Genomic DNA, 20,398 nt, shown 5'->3' with positions numbered 1-20,398 from the left:
TCTAGCAATGACTTGTAATGAAATATTTGTATGTTTCAAGATTTAAAAATCTGCTTTAAAACACATTTTCATTTCAACTTGAAAGATGATGTATCTATTAGAAACACATGCCTATGCTCCATGCACTGCATTCGTTTTCCCTTTAAAAGACAGCAACTTGTTTTCTCTAGTGAAAGAAATTTTAATGATAACATTTTCTTTGTCTAAATTCTAAAATTCTTAATTAATGTTCAATTACTTCTACTATGTTAAGAAGACCAATCACAAGGAACCATTAAGTTTCAACCACAAGATATTTCACACATTGAAAAACTCTCCTGCAGAGTGACCGCCATGGTGATAATTGCCACCCTGCGATAGACGAGTGTCCTTTAGTGATCAGCCTGTTTGAGCGTGCATCCTTCCGTCCTTGTTAATGCTTTTCTGGATTTATTAATTTTTTTTTTCTGGCTATCCCTGCAGCTTTCCGAATTAGAATTTATACATGAACTTCTATCAATGTGTAAGAAATAAAGTTGGAGTATTAGATTTTGTTGAGCTATATTTAAAAGAGTTATAGACCTTAAACTTAAATTTCAGGGATTGACAATTTTCCAGACTCTTTTACTTATCCCTGCTGCAAATGAATTGAAAATTTGTATATGAGCTTATATCAAAGGAATGCATATCAATTTTGAGTCTCCTATAAATAATGTCACAAAGCTTATCATCACAATAATATCTAGTTTATTATTGGTTTTGACGTAAATCTGTACCACAGGATTTTTTTTTCTTTCTTTCTTTTTTTTTTTTTTTTATACAAAAGAGAGATTGGCGGTTAAAATAAAAAAAATTTAAAAAAAACCAAACAACTACATCGCTTATGGACGGGGGCGGGGAACTTCTTCCTTCCAAAAATGGTGACACGTGGACAGTTGTGTTTCTACTTGTACTTTCGTCAATTCTATTTTTAAGTCGTAAAGTTAAAAAAGGTATATGCTTTTCCAAAGATTTCATGTTCAAAATTATCAGATCCTACGCTAATGCTTGAAAGCAGTAATTTTCTCCAATTAGGTTCGAATTCCACAATATATTGTTATTTTCATACAGATCCATATTCTTTATTTCCTTTTAAGCTATGCAGTTCATCGGTTATAAATACAAACTATTTACAAATAAGATAAAGATATATATGAACTTCTGGTAAAAGTGTTAAAGATCGAACGCAAGAGATAAGAAGATTGTTTCTGAGTGCTTGGATCAAGTTTCAAGAAACTGTATAAATGCAGGAGTTCTCCACCACAGAAAAATCTGTCACTCACAGTATCGATATTTTATTTTGAAGAAAAAGTTAGTCATTAGTAGCAAAAGTAGAGCAATCGGTAAAATAATTTCAATATGACATGATATTTAAATGATTTAATTTAAACAATATTTCGTTCACAAATAAGTGGATGAGATCGGACATCAGGCATAGCCTATTTTAGCCCTCTCCCTAATAGGAGAATTCAAATGAAATGATATAGTGCATTCTATTAGTAATCTATAGACAATAAAGACTTAATACACCTAGAAGGGCTTGGACATGGTTATAAGACTTTCCCCGAGTTGAGTAGGCATGTTAAAGAACCCGCACCGTCTTGATCTCCATGTTGAGGTCGAACTTGAAGCACTATACCTACAGTTGGTGATGTCGCTGTACAAGAAGGGAGACAACCTTACATGGGACATAAATGTATTTGTGTGTCGTTTACCATCATTGACCCCACCATGATTTTCTGGACCCAGTTTTCTGAGGGTTTGTAACTGATAATTTACCTGTCATTAACTCTCACACGATATATAGTGTTAACTAGATGCTAACCGCCAATTAAATTCATCATCTTTTGTGCAACTGGGCCCTGGACGCAGTTTTACCACAGGAGTCTGAAGTTTTATCAATCAAATTAAAATAAATATCCGGAAAAAATTATCCAATCCGGAAAAAAATTATATACCGTCTTTTAATTCATAGAACAGAAGGATAATTCGTACTCTCAAGTGCAGAAGGATAATTCGTACCCTCAAGTAGAACCCAACCGTTTTATAATTAGTGCATCTATGGTTGACCAAATGTTTCCTTTAAATGGGTATTACATCGATGGGTGACATTGATGTATATAAGATACTTTTGGTCACAGTTAATGTAATGATTATATAAAAAGGGTTACATCTGGTCATCCATTGATGTGATGGTCATACAAGGGTTACATGTACCTCTGCTCACCTATTGATGTAATTGTCATATAAGGGTTGCCTCTGGTTACCCATTGATATAATGGTCACATAAGGGTTTCCTCTGGTCACCTATTGATGTAATTATCATATAAGGGTTACCTCTGATCACTTATTGATGTAAATATCATAAAAGGTTTACTTCTGGTCACCATATGTTTAACAATATTATAACGGTAACCGTTGATCACCCATAGAAGCAATTGGTTATAAAAGGGTTACCTCTGGTCACCTATTGATATAATAATGGTCGTACAAGGGTCACCCCAAAGGTAACCCTTACATGACCATTACATCATTGGATGACCAGATGCAACCCTTATATGACAATTACATCAATGGGTGATCAGAGGTAACTCTTACATGTCAATTACATCAATGGGTGATCAGAGGTAACCCGTATATGACAATTACATCAATGGGTGATCAGAGGTAACTCTTACATGACAATTACATCAATGGGTGATCAGAGGTAACCCGTATATGACAATTACATCAATGGGTGATCAGAGGTAACTCTTACATGACAATTACATCAATGGGTGATCAGAGGTAACCCGTATATGACAATTACATCAATAGGTGATCAGAGGTAACTCTTACATGACAATTACATCAATGGGTGATCAGAGGTAACCCGTATATGACAATTACATCAATGGGTGATCAGAGGTAACTCTTACATGTCAATTACATCAATGGGTGATCAGAGGTAACTCTTACATGTCAATTACATCAATGGGTGATCAGAGGTAACCCGTATATGAACATGACATTCATGGATGACCAGAGGAGACCCTTGTATAATCACTACATTATAATGGTGACCACGGGTAACCTTTGTAGAACCATTAATCAACGGGTTGGAACAATTCCCCAATATGGATATGGTCCCACTAAAGCCTATGTTGTTAGGTTCTATATAATGTTGAAGTTTATTCATCTGCAAGCATTGAAACAAAAAAATCATTAAATTAGGAAAAATATATGAAATGATAATAGCAATAGTAATGTACATAAGAAAAACACAGAAAAGTGGATAGACCTAATAAACGGATTCATAACAGAATGTACATAGAAACATGTCCATCCGCCGAAAGATTTGTGATTCGACAATGACAAAGTCATGCAGAAAGTAGGCACATTTACTATTTTCTAACAGATAAGAGTTTCACTTTTATTTATTATTACATACATTTACTTCGAGATAGAAGAACTACTTTCGGGTGACCATGGGTCCTACTTGAGGGTACGAATTATCCCTCTGACCTTCAAGTAGAACGCTTTACTTTAAAACGGTGTATAATTTTTTTCCGGATTGGATAATTTTTTCCCGGATTTTTATTTTGATTTTATTGATAAAACTTCAGACTCCTGTGGTTTTACTAAATGTAGTTAATTCAGTAAATGTAGGCTTTACGAGTGATTTTACGTGTGCGGAAGCTGCGTTTTGAACGTATCTTAGGACTGGACATTTTTCATAATGACAATGAGAAAAAGGGACAGCACATATATGACTTGTACATGTATCCGATAGTATTGCTTTTAGGCAGTATGTCAATTTGCACTTTGATTAAAGATCATCAAAATATGAAGGGGTGATTTCTTACAATTTCCATGTAAATTATCGATATATCTGATACCGCAAAAACCGAGGCCCCGTGTCCCCGCAGGTGTGGCACGATAAAGATCCCTTCCTACTCAAAGACCGTAAACGCCGAACATGGGCCTAAAATTTGCAGCCCTTTACCGCGACGTCTCCATATGAGTGAAAAGTTCTCGAGCAATATACAATCAATCAATCAATCACATGAGTACTAGTCTGGCATCAATGGATTTCATTTAGCATAGCTATAGGTCAATGTACGGCACGATCGATAGCTTTTGAAAGATTTGTCGACCCTTAACTTGCATAATGATTAGGTTATGATGCATGTAGAGTAACTACCGACATTGAGCTGCATTTAAATTGAAGGACTTTCTGTATCTTGTATTATACAATTGAGGGGAAAGATATGACAGTTTTCTTGGCATTGTAAAAAGTTATACAAATTACTAGCGTTATTTCCTAATCAAATGGAGCACATGTCTGTCTGTCTGTATGTGTGTAGGTACGTACGTACGTATGTGTGTACACGTACGTACGTATGTAGGTACAGTTGTATGCATGTATGTACATACTCAATTGCCAAGGAGAAATACTACACTAGAGAAATTTGATACGGACGTAAAGTGGAATATATGTACATGTACAACAGTATTCTGAAATTGAAAACTGTCAAATTTACTTTATTTAGTAAAAATAAAGTGCAGTTTTAGTATAAAGTAATCTGAATTTTTGTTTGTTGATAAACCCTGCTGGACTCGAATCCATGACTTACAGATCAGCAGTCGATATACTAACTCACTGAGCTACTCTGAAAGACAAGTAATCTAATCAGAATAGAGATTTATAGATATTTATATTTCAATTAACTTTTTAAAGGATGGTAGTCATTATGATGTACAAGTAGTATACCCCCTTCAGCTGAAACAAATTACATACATGTATTATATAAGTTTATACAACATACTGCACACCAGTCACAGAGTGGAATTTAACACCAGCTTAGCGGTACTACACGCGCAGTTGTTGATAAATCCTTGTGTTCAAGCAAATTCTTAGGCACCTTAATTTGTCAATTTTAACACCATAGTCCTATAGTGTAATGCATTGTATTCAGGTGTTTAAAATGATTAGGCGTTTTGTAACGATCACATATTCAACTACGACTTCGTCTACTTTCACTCATACTGTCATTTGCATCAAATGTTCGTGTTATTTTAAGGAACACAAAAGAGACAATCGATTATTCAAAATTTGATTAGATATAATACTCTTGGCACACTGATTTTGACTACGGATAACTACGTTTGCCTGATCGGGATGTGAGGCTCACGGGGTGTGTGGCCGGTCGACAGGGGATGCTTGTTCCTCCTGGTCACCTGATCCCACCTCTGGTGTGTCCAGGGGTTCGTGTTTGCCAAACTATCTATTTTATATTGCTTACAGGAGTTGTGAGATTGATCACTGTTCGTTATCTTCACCTTTCACTCTAAGTAATGGAAACAACGCTTAGTTCTTCAAGAAATAAAATATTTGTTGATTGGTTTCACTTATATGGAGACGTCACCAGCTGTAGGTGAAGTGCTTGCTTTTTACGTGGCAAAGGTGCGTGCGACTCGAACCCACGACATTTCCGGTTACGATTCGAACACTCTAATCACTGAGTCGCCGCGAGCTTTTCTTTTAAATAATTGCACGAGCTTTTATTTCATTAATGAAGTCTATTACGTGAAAGACATATCCCCTACTAACTGTCATAAGAATATAATTATTAATGTAATTGGTCGTCGTTGAATGACAATCTGTTTGAGGGATATTTTCCAAATGCAGTGGGAGTGTGTTAAAGAGGGGACACAGTGGCATTTAAACTTATATGTCAATGAATTTTCTCATACTTGGTGCAACCCTAGTATAGAGGACACTCAATACGAATATGCCTAAATCGTGTGATCTTGAATGAGAGAGTTACCTACGCTGAAAAAGTAGTGAACACTGATTAACAATACACCATGGCTCTTTTAAACATTTTCCGGCTGATTGTAGGGAATAGATACCCTTTAAATACTTTTTCCCCTATTTTGTGATATAGACAAAATACATATTGAGCGTGACAATTTATGGCAATCCATTTCAATATTTCCCCCAAAAACTTAAAATAGTTTCTGTTTAGTTGACACGTTATGGCAATGTAAAGTGCCCAAACACATGTCGAAAGTTTGATACACAGAATACCTGAAACGTACGGATAGAATCATGTTTTAAACGCACTTTGGTATATCTAGAATATCGTTGTAAAAAGTAGAGAAAGGTTTTTCCATAAAAATGTGTGATGGTTGCTTTCTGCAGGAAACTGTTCCATTTTAACAGCTTGTTGTACTGTCCTTCTTATATCTATCAGTTGAACGATATTCGGGTACCAAGACAGTGTTTCACTTTTATGCATGAAAATGGTATATACCTTCGATGTGAATAAAATAACCAACGCAAAACCATATTATCCGCCCGACTGGTTTACCCAATGGTTACTGAAAGTGACACTCATATCGGGGAATTTTCTTCGGGTAAATGTAAATCACGTCTGGATTATAGGGTGGAAAAACGTTAAAACTGATAACTCCCGATGTTACAAAGTTTTTGTTCCTTATTGTTCGTGTTTCATCCGGATCCGTGAAGAAAAATATACCACCGGACTTTACACTTTACGCTTCCAGAAAAGCGTCTTCCTGATCGCAGAGATTGATCGCAAGTCATTTTTAAAACATACTACGGTTATCATGCTTGACTAAAATTGATTGAGATAATTTACGAAACTAGCATTGTCAAATTTGCCATATTTCTAAGGAATGTAGAGAAATTAACATCATATAATGATGATAGAAAATTTAGATAGAAATATGTGGGAAATTCACATGATCTAATGTTGTTGAATATTACATGTGTAGAATACATAGGGTCTCTCAGCAAGCGGAATATAGCTTATATCAGGAATATAAACTATGCTTCCTAAAGATGAATATGCGTCGATAAGATGATCTTAATTTTCGTGAGAGACGTTACACTTTCTATACTTTTACTCCAATATATTAAGTAATCATAATAAGACATAAGATTCAGTTGAATGCTTCCATTTAATCACAATAATGATATAATGATGCACCACACGAAAAAGCACAACAGCATTAAATTTCATGGAATTTGCATCATATTCAAAGGATAGATCTGGAATAATTTGCAAAGAGAAGTTGGAGACAATTCATACACTTTTCTTTTATTTTGACGGTTAACAAATTGAATATCAACAAAAATATATGCGTGATACAAATAAATTATATGTGTTATACAATAACGTTTAAGAATACCATGCAATACTTCATTTTTTCGAGATAACGTTTCTCGCAAAACCAATAAACTTAAACAAAACAAAATAAAAAATTTCAAATTGCCTCGTAAAATTGAGCAGATGCATTTGAAACAACATGAGTACATTTTGGAACTGGAGCCAACTTACAGAACACGTTTATCCTAGGAAGTATCTTAACCGTTTTCCTAAGAAGTATCTTGTTCCATCTCTTTTTCCAAGAAAATATCTCATTCGTTTTGAAAGTTCGTTTTCAGGGGTCGAGTTCACCAGCGTCTCATCGTCCGATCGTTTCCCCAGAAAGTATCGCATTCGTTTGCCGAGAAAATAACGCATTCTTTTTTCCAAGTCAGGGTCAACTTCAAAATTGGATCCACGCTTACCAAGGAAATATCTCATTCGTTTCTCCGTTTCTCCACCAGCGGCTCCGTCAGGACGTTTCCCAAGAAAGTATCTCATTCTCTTGTCATCCTCTGAAGAATCACGTTTTCCAAGAAAATATCGTAATCTTTTGTTCACGTCACTGTCCAAATTAAAACGTTTTCCGAGAAAATACCGCATGCGTTTTTCTTCCTCTTTGTCGTCTGCGTCTGCACGTTTGCCAATGAAATATCGCAAACGTTTTTGAAAGTCCTCGTCTCCGTACCGCCTTTTTGAAATTGCTGTGTCCTGTGCTTCTTGGCCTATCGCCTGTGGGGAAACGTCTGTGTTTTGGTCAGTGGATATCGCTTCACCGTGGCAGAAACTCAAAACCACCACGAGGCCGTATAAACAAATATTGAGGCTCATTTTTGAGCTGTCAGTTTCACTTCTCAACCGTGTTACCTCCTAGAAATATATGCTTCCTATTGTTTACGAGATGCAGTTAATAACTTTGTCCAACGACGTCAAAAATAATGCAGTGGTTACATAGTTCTAATATCCCTAAGCATTATTGTTGCATAAATTGTAGCAGCACCTATCTGAAAGCGAAATGAATTGACACATGAAATTCCACTCTTTATAAGATAGTAACGCTGTCGTCATCGATTACATGTGGGAAGTAGGAGGGACGGTTCTTCAAGAGCCGGCTCCTGTGAATCAATCAATGGCCTCAAATGAATATGTTATATCCCACCTCCCAGAGTAACTGCCCTGTCGATAATCACCAATAATATCTTTTGCTTATCATTGGCTCTGGTGTGAATGTGACTCTCTGTGTCAGAGATGTGTCTTCCAAAGGCAGGTGACTAAAATCTAAAGATCAATTGTAATTTCTAAACGAATAAACGGTAGGTACAGGAGCTGTTTCGCAGTGGTTTAGTGCTGTTTAAATCCAAACGATAAGTTTAAATGTTTTATTATATTCATTAATAAAAAGCTAAATGATAAGGAAAAGCGAACATGCTCTAGTTTGGTTTTAATAGATCGTTTAAAATTGTTTCTGTTATTGCAATATCGTTTCAGTCACACACAATGCTCTGGCATTTCTGCCTTTAAAACATTATATTAAAGAATACATGTACATATCACTAACATGATGACTATTAACGTTGTTTGCTAGTTGGGCGAAAATATAATGTTCTATTTCAGATTGAGAATACATTACCCCTAGAAGGTTCTATTGTATAGCATCGCGGCACGTTACAGGGCTTGTGTCGTATTTTGCTGTTATTGGTTTGGATAGATCTTGAGTGTGTGACCGTCACTGTTGATACGTGTTCTGTAACGTGAGCTTTAACTTCAGACAGAAAGTGTACTCAAACTTACCAGGCTTACTTGCAATTAATTTATTATTAGTTTTATTCTGAATCGTCTGAGGTCCTCAGTACCCCTTGCTTGTCGTAAGAGGCGACTAAATGGGGCGGTCCTTCGAATGAGACCGCAAAAACCGAGATCCCGTGTTACAGCGTGTGTAGCGCGATCAAGATCTCTCGCGCCGAGAGGCCTAAATTTTGCACCCTTCACCAGCAATAGTGACGTCTTCATATGAGTCAAAGATTCTTGAATGTATTTCCACCCTCCTGTGACGCCATAAGATTTTTCAAAGTCAATGATTTGATAAGATTTATGCATGACAGGAACATAAACTTTGTTGGAGTCGTTTTCAATAGTTATTTGTAAAATAACTTGTTAACCATAAAATATTTCAAAAGTCTAAGATATATTAATAATATATGTTTCAAAATATCGAATCCAAGGGCAATATCTCTGTTCCCATTAAATTATTTGTCGAGTCTATTATTCGATAGATGTCGTTTATTTTTCACAAACATTTTGTATATTTTTTTTTTAAAAAACAGTTTCATGAAATTGTTATGAATACTATTATATTATTACAACCAGTTTTTGTGAAATTTTGATAATGTTTTTAAAGAAAATAGCAATTTTTTGACGTTGATAACAGGTATATTGTGTTAATTGATAAAAAAAAATTATTGATACCACAACATACTTATTCTATCAGTTTTATTTCTAACTAAGAAATATTATTTGAAGAATCAACAATCAAATAAAAGATTTAACCTATAATTCCAGAAGGGTGGAATTACCTTAAACAATATATAACCATCCAATATTCTATTCTGAATTTGTGTGCTTGTTCAAGGTGTGAGCAATTTTTCAGACCAGAAATGGAAGAATGCTCAACTAACGCTCACTCTCGGTTCAATAGTCCTCTCATTCCTAAATGCAAACAAATTGAAAGGCGTTCCCATTACTGAGTAATATCTACAAGTACAAGATGCGTTAAAAACACACTACAGATGGCCTCGTGTAGGCGTGGAAAAACGACAAACACTACTGTTAACTTTGCTATAAATCTGTAGATTGCGTTGCACTTCGTTATCATTCAGCCCAAAAATAGTTTGGTTCAGATAAGGTCAAAATCTTTTATTAAATAATTGAGGATAAAACACCCTAGCCGATTCTATTAATTTTTGCGTGTGAAAAGTTTTGAAAATTAGAATAAATTCGTCCTTCGTATGTTTCTGGCGATGGTTGTTTATTTAGACTTTTTTTTGGGTCTCCATACCGTCTTTCGTCTCTCCGTCAGTCCCAACTTGCATTTAACTGCATTTAATAATGGATGAAATATCAACAATGCGTGTGTAAAGATTAAAATTATAGAACCATTCAAAGATAAGTCTTGACAAGAGCAGTTCAGTTAAACTGAACGTTGAAGATAACTTTCATCTTCTATATGCACGTACAGATTCTTGGTTTTGTGTTTGTTTTATCATGAATTCATAATTGAACTTGACCGTAATGCATTCTTTGTTGGGTTTGTTTTTCTCTTCTTCTTTGGCCTTCTAATTTTTTCGTTTTATGTTAAGTTTCGTTTTGTAACAGTACAAATGACGTGCATGTAAATGACTAACCTTGTACACATGGTGGCCTAGATTTGTAGGAATACACTCTGGCCTCAATACTAAGCACTTGTTTCATTTGGCTATTTTTCAAGTTATTACATATAATTATTACCTAAAATATGTAGAAAACATATCTGTGCATACATGTAGTTGTGTTTGTCTGAGAGTTACTTTTTTATTGTATTGTTTTCTTTCTTTCTTTTTGTTTTGTTTTTGTTTTACATCGGGAATAGTAACTAATGTCCTGTAAAAAGAATGGATATGTTTGCGCTTGACAATTTGGCATCTAAGTCCTATTGTTAAGTCTTTAATGCCTGATAAATATGTGCGGCTTTTTTACGTTAGCAATATCATTACGAGACATGACACGGGACCAATTACCCGTATCAATATGTCATGCCGTATTCCTCTAACAAAACAGTGGTATACAAAGAGAAACCGGAACGCTGGGATTTCTTTTCAATGGAAATGATAATAAAAAACGAGGGGAAAATAATTGAAATCGAGGGGAAGAAAGAAAATGGAAATACAAATCACCGTAAAGAGGCGACCGACGCAGATTACGGCGCACATTCTTATTGTGTTGTTAATGAACACAATGAGATGTAAAAAAAAAAAAAAAAAAAAAAAAAAAAAAAAAAAATATCGTCATTTCTTCAATGAGAAATAGCAACCTTATCCACTTTTTCTTCTTTTCAAGGGTGGACGTATTCTGAAAAAGCTCAGCTTTTTAAAAGACACCTTTTCCGGTGTATTTGAATTCTAAATTTTCTGAATATACTTTTCGCTGATGAAAAGAAATTCTAATGCATTTTTGACAAAATTAGTGTATTGATTTGAATAAAATAGGATATGATAAAAGATCATGCCGCATTTAATTTGACTTAACGCCTTCAAAATATGTATGGAATCGAATGTTACCATATTCGGGCTTTTAAAGTAAACGGATATGAATTAACACTTTCTGTCATTAAAGCAGAAACACATACGAATGAAATAAACTGTTGTCGTCTTTGGATTGGAAAGTGCTAATAAGCATAAATAGGTCAAGATACATTGGTCACGTACATTAACAAGCCCAGCTGTCGTTAACTTCCGGAGCGGTGCATTTATGTACATATATGTAATTGCAATATTTTGCTTCTAACGATGACCGGTTTCGTATAAATAGAGGTTCGGCCAGTTTAAGGTCCGGTCGGACCTTTACTTTTACACCTAAATGCCCGACCTTTGTGATTAAAAGTCAGTCCCGTAGAGGAATTGGTCTGCATGGTTCAAGGTCCGGAGTGTTCATTCTGATGTTTTTCATCAATCCTTTTTTAAAGTATTTTTTTCATGGATTTTGAAATAGTGCATTTACAAAATCAGCGTTTTGACGTTGTACTATCGAATAGACCAATACTTCGTTAATATCAATCAATAATTTGTGGACATTTTCAGATATTATTATTTTACATACCTTATCATTTTGACAAAAATCGTGGTTTATTTACATGTACCAACATCAGAAAGGAACAGTTGAATTGATTACTTGCATTTGATATCTGATTTTGTTGTTCATTTATTGATGGGTGGTTTTTAACACGTTTTCAAGCACTAAGAGGTATGCTACACCAGAGAAATTTGATATCGATGAAAAGTGGAGGATATGTACAACAATATTTTGAAACTGACAACTTTCAAATTTACTTTATTTAGTCAACAAATGCAGTTTTAGTAGAAAGTAATCTGGAAAAAATCAAAACCCCTGCTGGACTTGAACCTGCAATCTACAATTCAGTAGTCGACGTGCTAACCTACTGAGCTACTCATCTAGGCGATGATGTTTTAAATTAATAGGCAAATATTGCTGATACTTATATTTTCATCCATGTTTTAAAAGGAAGTCAGCCATTATGACGATGTAGAGTACCTCCTTAAGAAAGTAAACCTAGAATTTACAGGAAACAATAACACGGAATTTGAAAGTTAACATAAACACACGACGGATGTTGTTTTGTACTGTAGGCGCCACAGAGAGGGGAGTGTTTGATCAAGGTATGCAAGTCATCTCTACTCATCTTATACAATTATATTTCACATTCACTGAATCTTTTTTCTTGTATTTCTTTAGAAATTAATATTACTTTTATCTGCGTAAATGAATGCATGTTTGTTGCAAACTAGTTTGTTCTGGTGTTTAGTACCACCTGACTGTGTAATCATTACCAAATATGGAGCGTCATCAAGGTCAAAGGGTGCAGTGGTTGTTCCATTTAACGTAACGAATGGGTCAACCATATTATATTTTAGTACTTAAATCTGGTTTATATTCTAAAAGAATACATATAAATATAAACAATAAAATGTCTTTTTTTTTTGTTTTATCGGGTGATGAAGGTAGCAATCATTGTAGAAAAAATTTACATAACCCGCTTGTACGCAGATTATGATTATTTTCCCTGCAATGCTGGCTACCTTATTCACCCAATGAAACAACAAAGAAAACATTTTATTGTTTGATTTAAAGACAACCATTATAATGCACTTTAAAAATCATTATCTCAATATGTTAGAAACATGGTTTTAAAAAAACCTGGTTACTTGAATTTAACTCATCGAAAACAGGAAAATATTTCTGTTCTGCATATCTGAGCTAAATTCAGCAATAGAATAGAACAGGACGTTCTTAAAACTTAAATGTGCCACGAGAGTGTCTATCTGATGAAAGACGTCATAATATAATATGTGTAACAGTAACACGACATTACTACTTTGAGCCCGTCCCAAAGTCAAAACCCGGAGTTGCGAACTTCACAATTTTGGTAGATCCTTTTCTGCTTTTCCTAAATATGTGTTTACTTTTTATACCGTATAACCAATCTTAAAGAAGTCTTTCAAATCATAAAGACAATAATCACCATAATTTTGACCCCCATCCTAGAACTAAAACCTCCCCCCCTGGGATCATGAAATATATAATTTTGACAAAAAACTATCTGCTCCTTCTAAATATTCATTTAGTTTCAATTTAATATCAATAATACCGTCTCACAGATATTAATAGGACATGTAAAAGCCATACCGTAATATGACCCTTCAAATTCGGGCGTATAAAACTCCCATACCTAAATATGCACCCTGTGGGGTTATTGGTCTCTGCTCTTGTAGTCTAGTTCGGTTAGCTTAATTTATACAAGGCCTGTTTCCCTTCTTGGGGGATAGGCCATCAACAACAGCCCTCCAACGTCCCCAGTCCGGTTCCATCTTCTCCAGCTCCTTTTAGGTATGCCCCATCTGTTTTATACCAATTTTCAGGTCTTTTCTCCAGAAGTTCGTGGGGTTTACTCTTCTCTTAACGTAGCTCTACCCTCATGCAATTGTGCCTTGTGAGTTCAAACTAAAAAAAAAACAACCTGTGTTGATTACCAATTAATAGAGTTTAACTTAATCAATCAAGGAAAATGTATTAGTATATGTTGCCAACATTTAAAAAATATTACGATATACATAAACAGAAATATACTGAGCCCTAGGACGATTAAACTTGGTAAGTTGATGCATCTTCTGGGAGAAGGTGTGTCGTGACCCTAAAGCAGGTCATTGTGGTCTCATTTTGGTATTCTATGGCTATATGTTCAAGTCGTGTCTGAGTCATATTTTGAGCACTGTAATGCCTAGGATCGTCAAATTTAGTCGGTTGCTGCATCTTGGTGGAGGCGTGTCCTGACCCAAAAGTAGGTTGCCGTGGTCTAATTTTGGAATATTATACATGTAGCTATACTTAGTCCAAATGTGTCCGGATCATATTTTGTACACTATAAGTCCTATCGTCATCACACCTGGTCTGTTGATGGATGTTGGAGTCATATGCGTCATATAAATCATCATGTACATGTAGTTCCAGACCAGGGAATCATCTACCCTAGTTAATGCTAGCACCTCTGGTGTTTTTCTTAATAACATTTACTTCTACTTTACAAATCTAAGATCACGGCGGAATAGGGCATGGGCGGCAAAAGGTTAATGGGGCATATTTAGCTTTGAGATTAAAATGAAAATAAGTTCCGGAATGGATTGTTTTCGCGAGATATGGTTTTAGAGCACATACTTTAAAAATATAACATAGCAGAACTCCCGAATTTAAGTCTCGCCCCTCCAGCCGCTGTAAAGCACTGCAGACCGTGTCTATTTCAAACGCTCAAACGACGTCTTTTAATAATCTACTGCAGACAGTATGCGCATGAATTTTACGCATGCAATAATCTTCATATTACTAAACTTTTACATGTGTGTAAAATACACAAATCTGATTGGTCGAGAAGCATTTGAAAAAACATAATATTTCCCTCTGAGAATAGAAATCGCACGATCCAAGGTTATAGTATTTAACAACAAGTAACATTACTTGACAACGGGTGATATTATAACTATTATCACATGCGTCAAATCTATGCGCGTACGGTTCACCGGAGCTTGTTAGACGACGTCGTTTGAGCGTTTGTAATAAACGCGAACATCCGCATTGATATACAAATCATCGCATGATAGTGATTGGTCAAATGTTTTTCTGTTTTATTATTCATGTAAGATTTAGTATAATAAAACACAATATTGCATGTACAATGTAGTTGAGGGTAACATTGAAAATTACGCCTCGGTTGGCAATGGTTTTCTCGGGGTGAATATTTTCAATGTTACCCTCAGCTGCATGCATTATTTATATAATACCAACCGTTATCATTTTCCCGTTGTTCGATACTACATGTATCGCCCTGAAGATGTGATCTTTAGTCCAATAGGGAAAATTATGTTCAATATTTGTCGGCCAATCAAATTCGTTTTTCAATTGAAAGTGTAATGATATGAAATTCACTTGCAACACTGGTTGTGGGCAAAAGAGAAAAAAGCGCCATTGCAAATAATCCGGCGCGGTACAAGTGATAATCACGAATCTTTCAAATCAGACCTTAAAAATCGAAGTCGTTGGCATAAAAGAAGTTTTACTTCCAATGGCTCTGTACGCATGTATGTTGCATTTGGTAAAAAGTCGTGAATTTTCAATTTAGTGAAAGAAGCATATGATTAAATCGTCGGAGAAGAATGAGTCAGATTCATCCAGATTAACGACATCGATAAATAGGAAAATTGTTCAAAGGATACTACTTATATATTAACAACGTAGTAAAATGAATAGTCCATAGTCTTTTACATCCCTTCGAGAATCTGACAGTCTGGCAGGTATGTTGATGTGTAACTATCGTAGAAAGTAACATTTAAGAAATTTCTGACTTTGATTCCACGAAATCTCATCATGTAGAAATGTTTCTCGTTATATGCTTAAGACAATATAGATTTAAATCATTCAGTTGCGTTTTTGTGTTTTGTAATACAAATCAACTGAGTATGGATGTTAAAATCCAAATAACACTAATGATTGGAGCATACTTTAGACCTGCTTATTTACCTTTATATTGACTCTGTGTTTTTCTTTTTTGGATTATAAACATTTGTTGATACAATAAATTGTTTTATATTCAAATCTTGTAAGTTTCGTCTTGATGTCACGTAGCTGAAGATTATTTTGGATTCCTTTTACTAATTTTTCACTGTGGCGCTTCTTAAAACTGACCGCTATACGATGTCACTGTCCAATCAAACCAGATGATAACTTAATATGACATATTCAATTCATTCTGGTAAGTTTTATCTTTGTTTTCAAGATACCGACATTTCCAATAAGAGAATCATTTAAGTTTTGTGTTTCAAGGTTAATTGCCGTAATTTGTTTGTGAATTTGTACAGATGAAATCTCCTACGGAGTAATTTGGAGAGATTTAAAGCAGGTTTTTTTTCTGAGTATTATTATATCCCTTGCAGAAAATCCATGTAAATTTTAATTCTATTTAAAATCTAGATCACCAAGACCCTGATATTGAATTCTTTTACAAAAAAACTCCCTTTCTTTCCTTTAGTAAAATTGGCGTTACTTAATCTTGATCGCATCGAGTAGGTCCCAACATTCTCTCATCATTTCTGATTATCCCATGTCTAGATCAGTCACGGTTCTAAAGTTATTTCAGTTTTTAGTATCAAGGTCAAAGGTGATTATCAATAGAATCACTTGACCTTGATGCTATTCTTTAGGTTCCATCATCATTTCCCAAGATCCCAGGTTCCTATTAGACCTGGTTTTGAAGTTATATAAGTTTTTATTTTCGAAGTAAAATATCAAGGCCATGGAATCACATGATTTTAATACTAGTCTGTAGGTCCTATCACACTATTAGCCCCTGTTTTAAAATTAGTCGTTTATATATTCAGAGTAAGAGGTCAAGGTCACTTGAGTTCCTTGACCTTGATACTAGTTTCTAGGCCCTGTCATTCTCTTCTCATTTCGGAAGATCCCAGAACTCTATCATATTTGTCAAGTAACATATGTTGAATTTTGGAATACATTTTCTCCATATAGTTCTCTGTTAAACTCCACACCTATTTGATACCCCCAAAATGTACCTTAACACCCTTCACTCTGAAAACAAAAACATTTCTGCACAAAGAAGAACCCATCCTCACAAGTGATGGTTTTGTCAAGAACCGAGCAAAAACGATAAGTTTCCAAACTGTTTGGTAGACATAATAAGCTGTGTGTATTCATGAACCAAATTTTCGCAAAGAAATCATTATTTATATATACATTCAAGGAAATTACACCAAAAGTTAATATCGTAATATATATTTTACCTGAATGATTATAAAAAATCATCACTTTCCTAGACGAATTGCCTCCGAAGAAAGGCATATTTACTAAGTCTGGTTAAACAAGTCTTCCCACGTTTCCGTTACTGATAAGAAATTTATTCTCTCAATCCTGTCAAGACCTCCTTAATAATTCTTTGTCATTTCCCGGTTACCAGAGAGTGAAAGAGTTTGCATCAGATTACCAACAGTCTGTGTCGTTCTCCGAGAGTGTTTGGCGTTTTTAAAACCAGGGAGGAAACAACTGCAGACTAAGATTTCAAAGGAAGCCGGTTCGGTTTTTTTCCTACTGCTAATGGTGTATTAGCGGTTATTGTGTAGAATAATTGAGACTACCACTTACGGTTATGTAGGGATCGATAGTGACCAATGTAAATATCATGTTAAACAATTTTCATTATTTTCTACAAAAACATCACAAGAATCGTTTTAATTTATTGAAATTAGAGATTAAAGAGCCTTAAAAAATCCCAAAACATTCTATGCACTCACCATAACACATCTCAGTAAATGACGTTTTTCTGCTAATGACCATTATTTCCTCCTTGTATTTCAGAATCGATTCTCTTGGTGATGGGTAACTCATTCAATACCGTATGCAAAATAATAAGGAAGGCCCTTAAAAGTTTCGCTATTTATACGATTTTAGAACTCCATTTCTTGTAACTGCGCTGTATCTCCAGAAATGAAATGGCACAGGTACAATCGCCTTCCACTGACACAAACCAAACGTGCTTTATATAACCACAGTCGTAACATATTTAAGAAATAAAGATCCTGTTTTCGAGCGTGTTGCAGGATAACCTACGAGGTTGAGAAATGTTGTTTTCAAATATAAAGGTAGAGACTTTTAAATTTTAAAATACATTTCGAAACCAAGGAGGTTATCCTGCATTATCCAAGGTGAAGATAATGAACAGTGATCAATCTCATAACTCCTATAAGCAATACAAAATAGATAGTTGGGCAAACACGGACCCCTGGACATACCAGAGGTGGGATCAGGTGCCCAGTAGGAGTAAGCATCCCCTGTCGACCGGTCACACCCGCCGTGAGCCCTATATCCCGACCAGGTAAACGGAGTTATTCGCAGTCAAGATCAGTGTGCCAAGAACGGCTTAACAATCGATATGAAACACGTCAGACAGCATTTGACCCAATGTTATACACGAAAACAAGAACTTTATTTCTATTCTACTATGGCTCAGAAAAATACAGCCGATCGTTTTCCTATATAGCTACGAATTCGGTCATTGTGACGTCACGGCAGTTTCCGAAACGGTTTGCATTGTTTTTTGCTAACAAAATAGTGAGATGGTAGGGGTATTCTAAATCTATTTTGAAAAAATATTTCAAGTATTTAGTTTGATGTTAACGGATTATATCAATTGTTTTGAATACAGTTCAAGAAAAACTTGTCTTCACACCGCCATGTTTACATGTGTACCGCTCTTGGAATGCAGGCGATTGGTGTATACTGAATGATAAAATGTCTTTCAGTCATTTATGAATTTGTTTCACTACAGTCTGCTGGAATTCCGATGGGCACAAATTTTGCTCCTTTGTTAGCCGACCTGGGTTTATTTTCCTATGAAGCAGAATTCATTCAAAAGCTTCTATTTGAGAAGAAAAAATCTCTTGCTGTGGCCTTCAGTTAGACATTTAGATATATCGATGACGTTATATCTATTAACATTAATAACTCTCATTCATATGTTGATTCGATATATCCCTGTGAACTTGAAATAAAAGACACCACAAAGTCGTCCACTTCTGCTTCTTACTTAGATATTTTACTGAAAGTAGATACTAACTAACGGCAAACTGACAACTCAGCTGTATGACACACGGAATAATTTCAGCTTCTCTATCGTCACCTTCCCATATTTATGTAGCAATATTCCATTATCATCTGCATATGGTGTTATATCTCAACTGATTCGATAAGCAAGAGCTTGTTCTGCGTATGATCAGTTTTTAAATAGATGCAGGCTATTGACAAACAAGTTGATACTGCAGGAATTTCAACTGTCTCGTTTAAAGTCAGCATTTCGCAAATTCTATGGCCGTTATAACGATCTAGTTTGCCAATTCAACCTATCATTGGGTCAAATGCTATCTGACATGCTTCCTACCGTTTGTTAGGCCGTTCTTGGCACACTAATTTTGACTACGGATAACGCAGTTTACCTGATCAAGATATATGGCTCACGGCGGATGTGACTTGTCGACAGGGGATGTCTACTATTCCTAGGCCCCTGATCCCACCTCTGGTGTGTCCAGGGGTCCGTGTTTGCCCAACTATCTATTTTGTATTGCTTATAGGTTGATGGTTTAGCTGTTTTTCGCCACACTCAACAATTTTTCAGTTATCTGGTGGCGCCCAGTTTTTATTGGTGGAAGAGAGAACCCAGTTACAATATAACTAGGAAGAGACCACTGACCTTCCGAAAGTAGATTGGTCACTGTTCGTTATCTTCGCCTTTCATATATCGATTGATTTTATGATTATAAAATTGAATTACCCGTATGAAGGTATATCGTAGAATAATGACCGCGTCATTCCTTTGATATTTGCAATAACCGTGGTAGAATATCCATTATAATAATCCTCCTATCATTTGAATAAGCCTTTTCGCGATAAATCTCGAACATACGCACAAACTTTTCCGGAAAGGAACTTTCGATCATGTTTACGTTGGTTATATGAATTATAATGGCAACAAATTAAAGGTATCTGACCTGAGAAATCTGACTGCAGATGTTGGCATCGATGTTGAAATAAAGAAAAAAGAAGAAATCATTCAGGAATTGCTGTTAACTTCGATTTTAACATCGATCGTATAGAAAGACGCGCTTGAATCTCCAATTGTAGGATCGTTTCAAGACAGATTATCACCATTTAACGGTGTTGCTTATGAAAGTCCTAGTGACTGTTCCATCTCCACTAATATTTAGTCATATCTACAGTCATATAATTGAAATACCAACACCATATAGTAGTACATGTACCTCAAGCGATATGTGAAGCACTTCGAAGACAGTGAAATCCAATATATTCAAGTGTCAAAGGTAATTTTTTAAATATTAAAT

General features: G+C 35.3%; 1 protein-coding gene across 1 annotated transcript; it reads right to left on the bottom strand.

Annotated features, from left to right (window-relative positions):
* Window positions 1–6,968: 6,968 nt before the first annotated feature.
* Window positions 6,969–17,521, bottom strand: LOC125654787 (protein PRQFV-amide-like). Its single transcript, XM_048884842.2, has 3 exons — window positions 17,291–17,521; window positions 13,675–13,946; window positions 6,969–8,179 (listed from the first exon to the last, which is right to left on the bottom strand). Exon 3 carries the CDS (start codon window positions 8,004–8,006, stop codon window positions 7,377–7,379), a length of 630 nt encoding a protein of 209 aa, XP_048740799.1. The 5' UTR covers window positions 8,007–8,179; window positions 13,675–13,946; window positions 17,291–17,521; the 3' UTR covers window positions 6,969–7,376.
* Between the last annotated feature and the right edge of the window lie 2,877 nt (window positions 17,522–20,398).

The sequence above is a fragment of the Ostrea edulis genome, chromosome 7 (assembly GCF_947568905.1).
Source record: "Ostrea edulis chromosome 7, xbOstEdul1.1, whole genome shotgun sequence".
Lineage (NCBI taxonomy): Eukaryota > Metazoa > Mollusca > Bivalvia > Ostreida > Ostreidae > Ostrea > Ostrea edulis.
The sequence above is the reverse complement of the archived record's forward strand: the minus strand, read 5'-3'. Positions and strand labels throughout refer to the sequence as shown.

Excerpts from the sequence above, each read along its gene's own strand:
- LOC125654787 (XM_048884842.2), bottom strand. The coding sequence starts at position 8,006 with ATGAGCCTCAATATTTGTTTATACGGCCTCGTGGTGGTTTTGAGTTTC.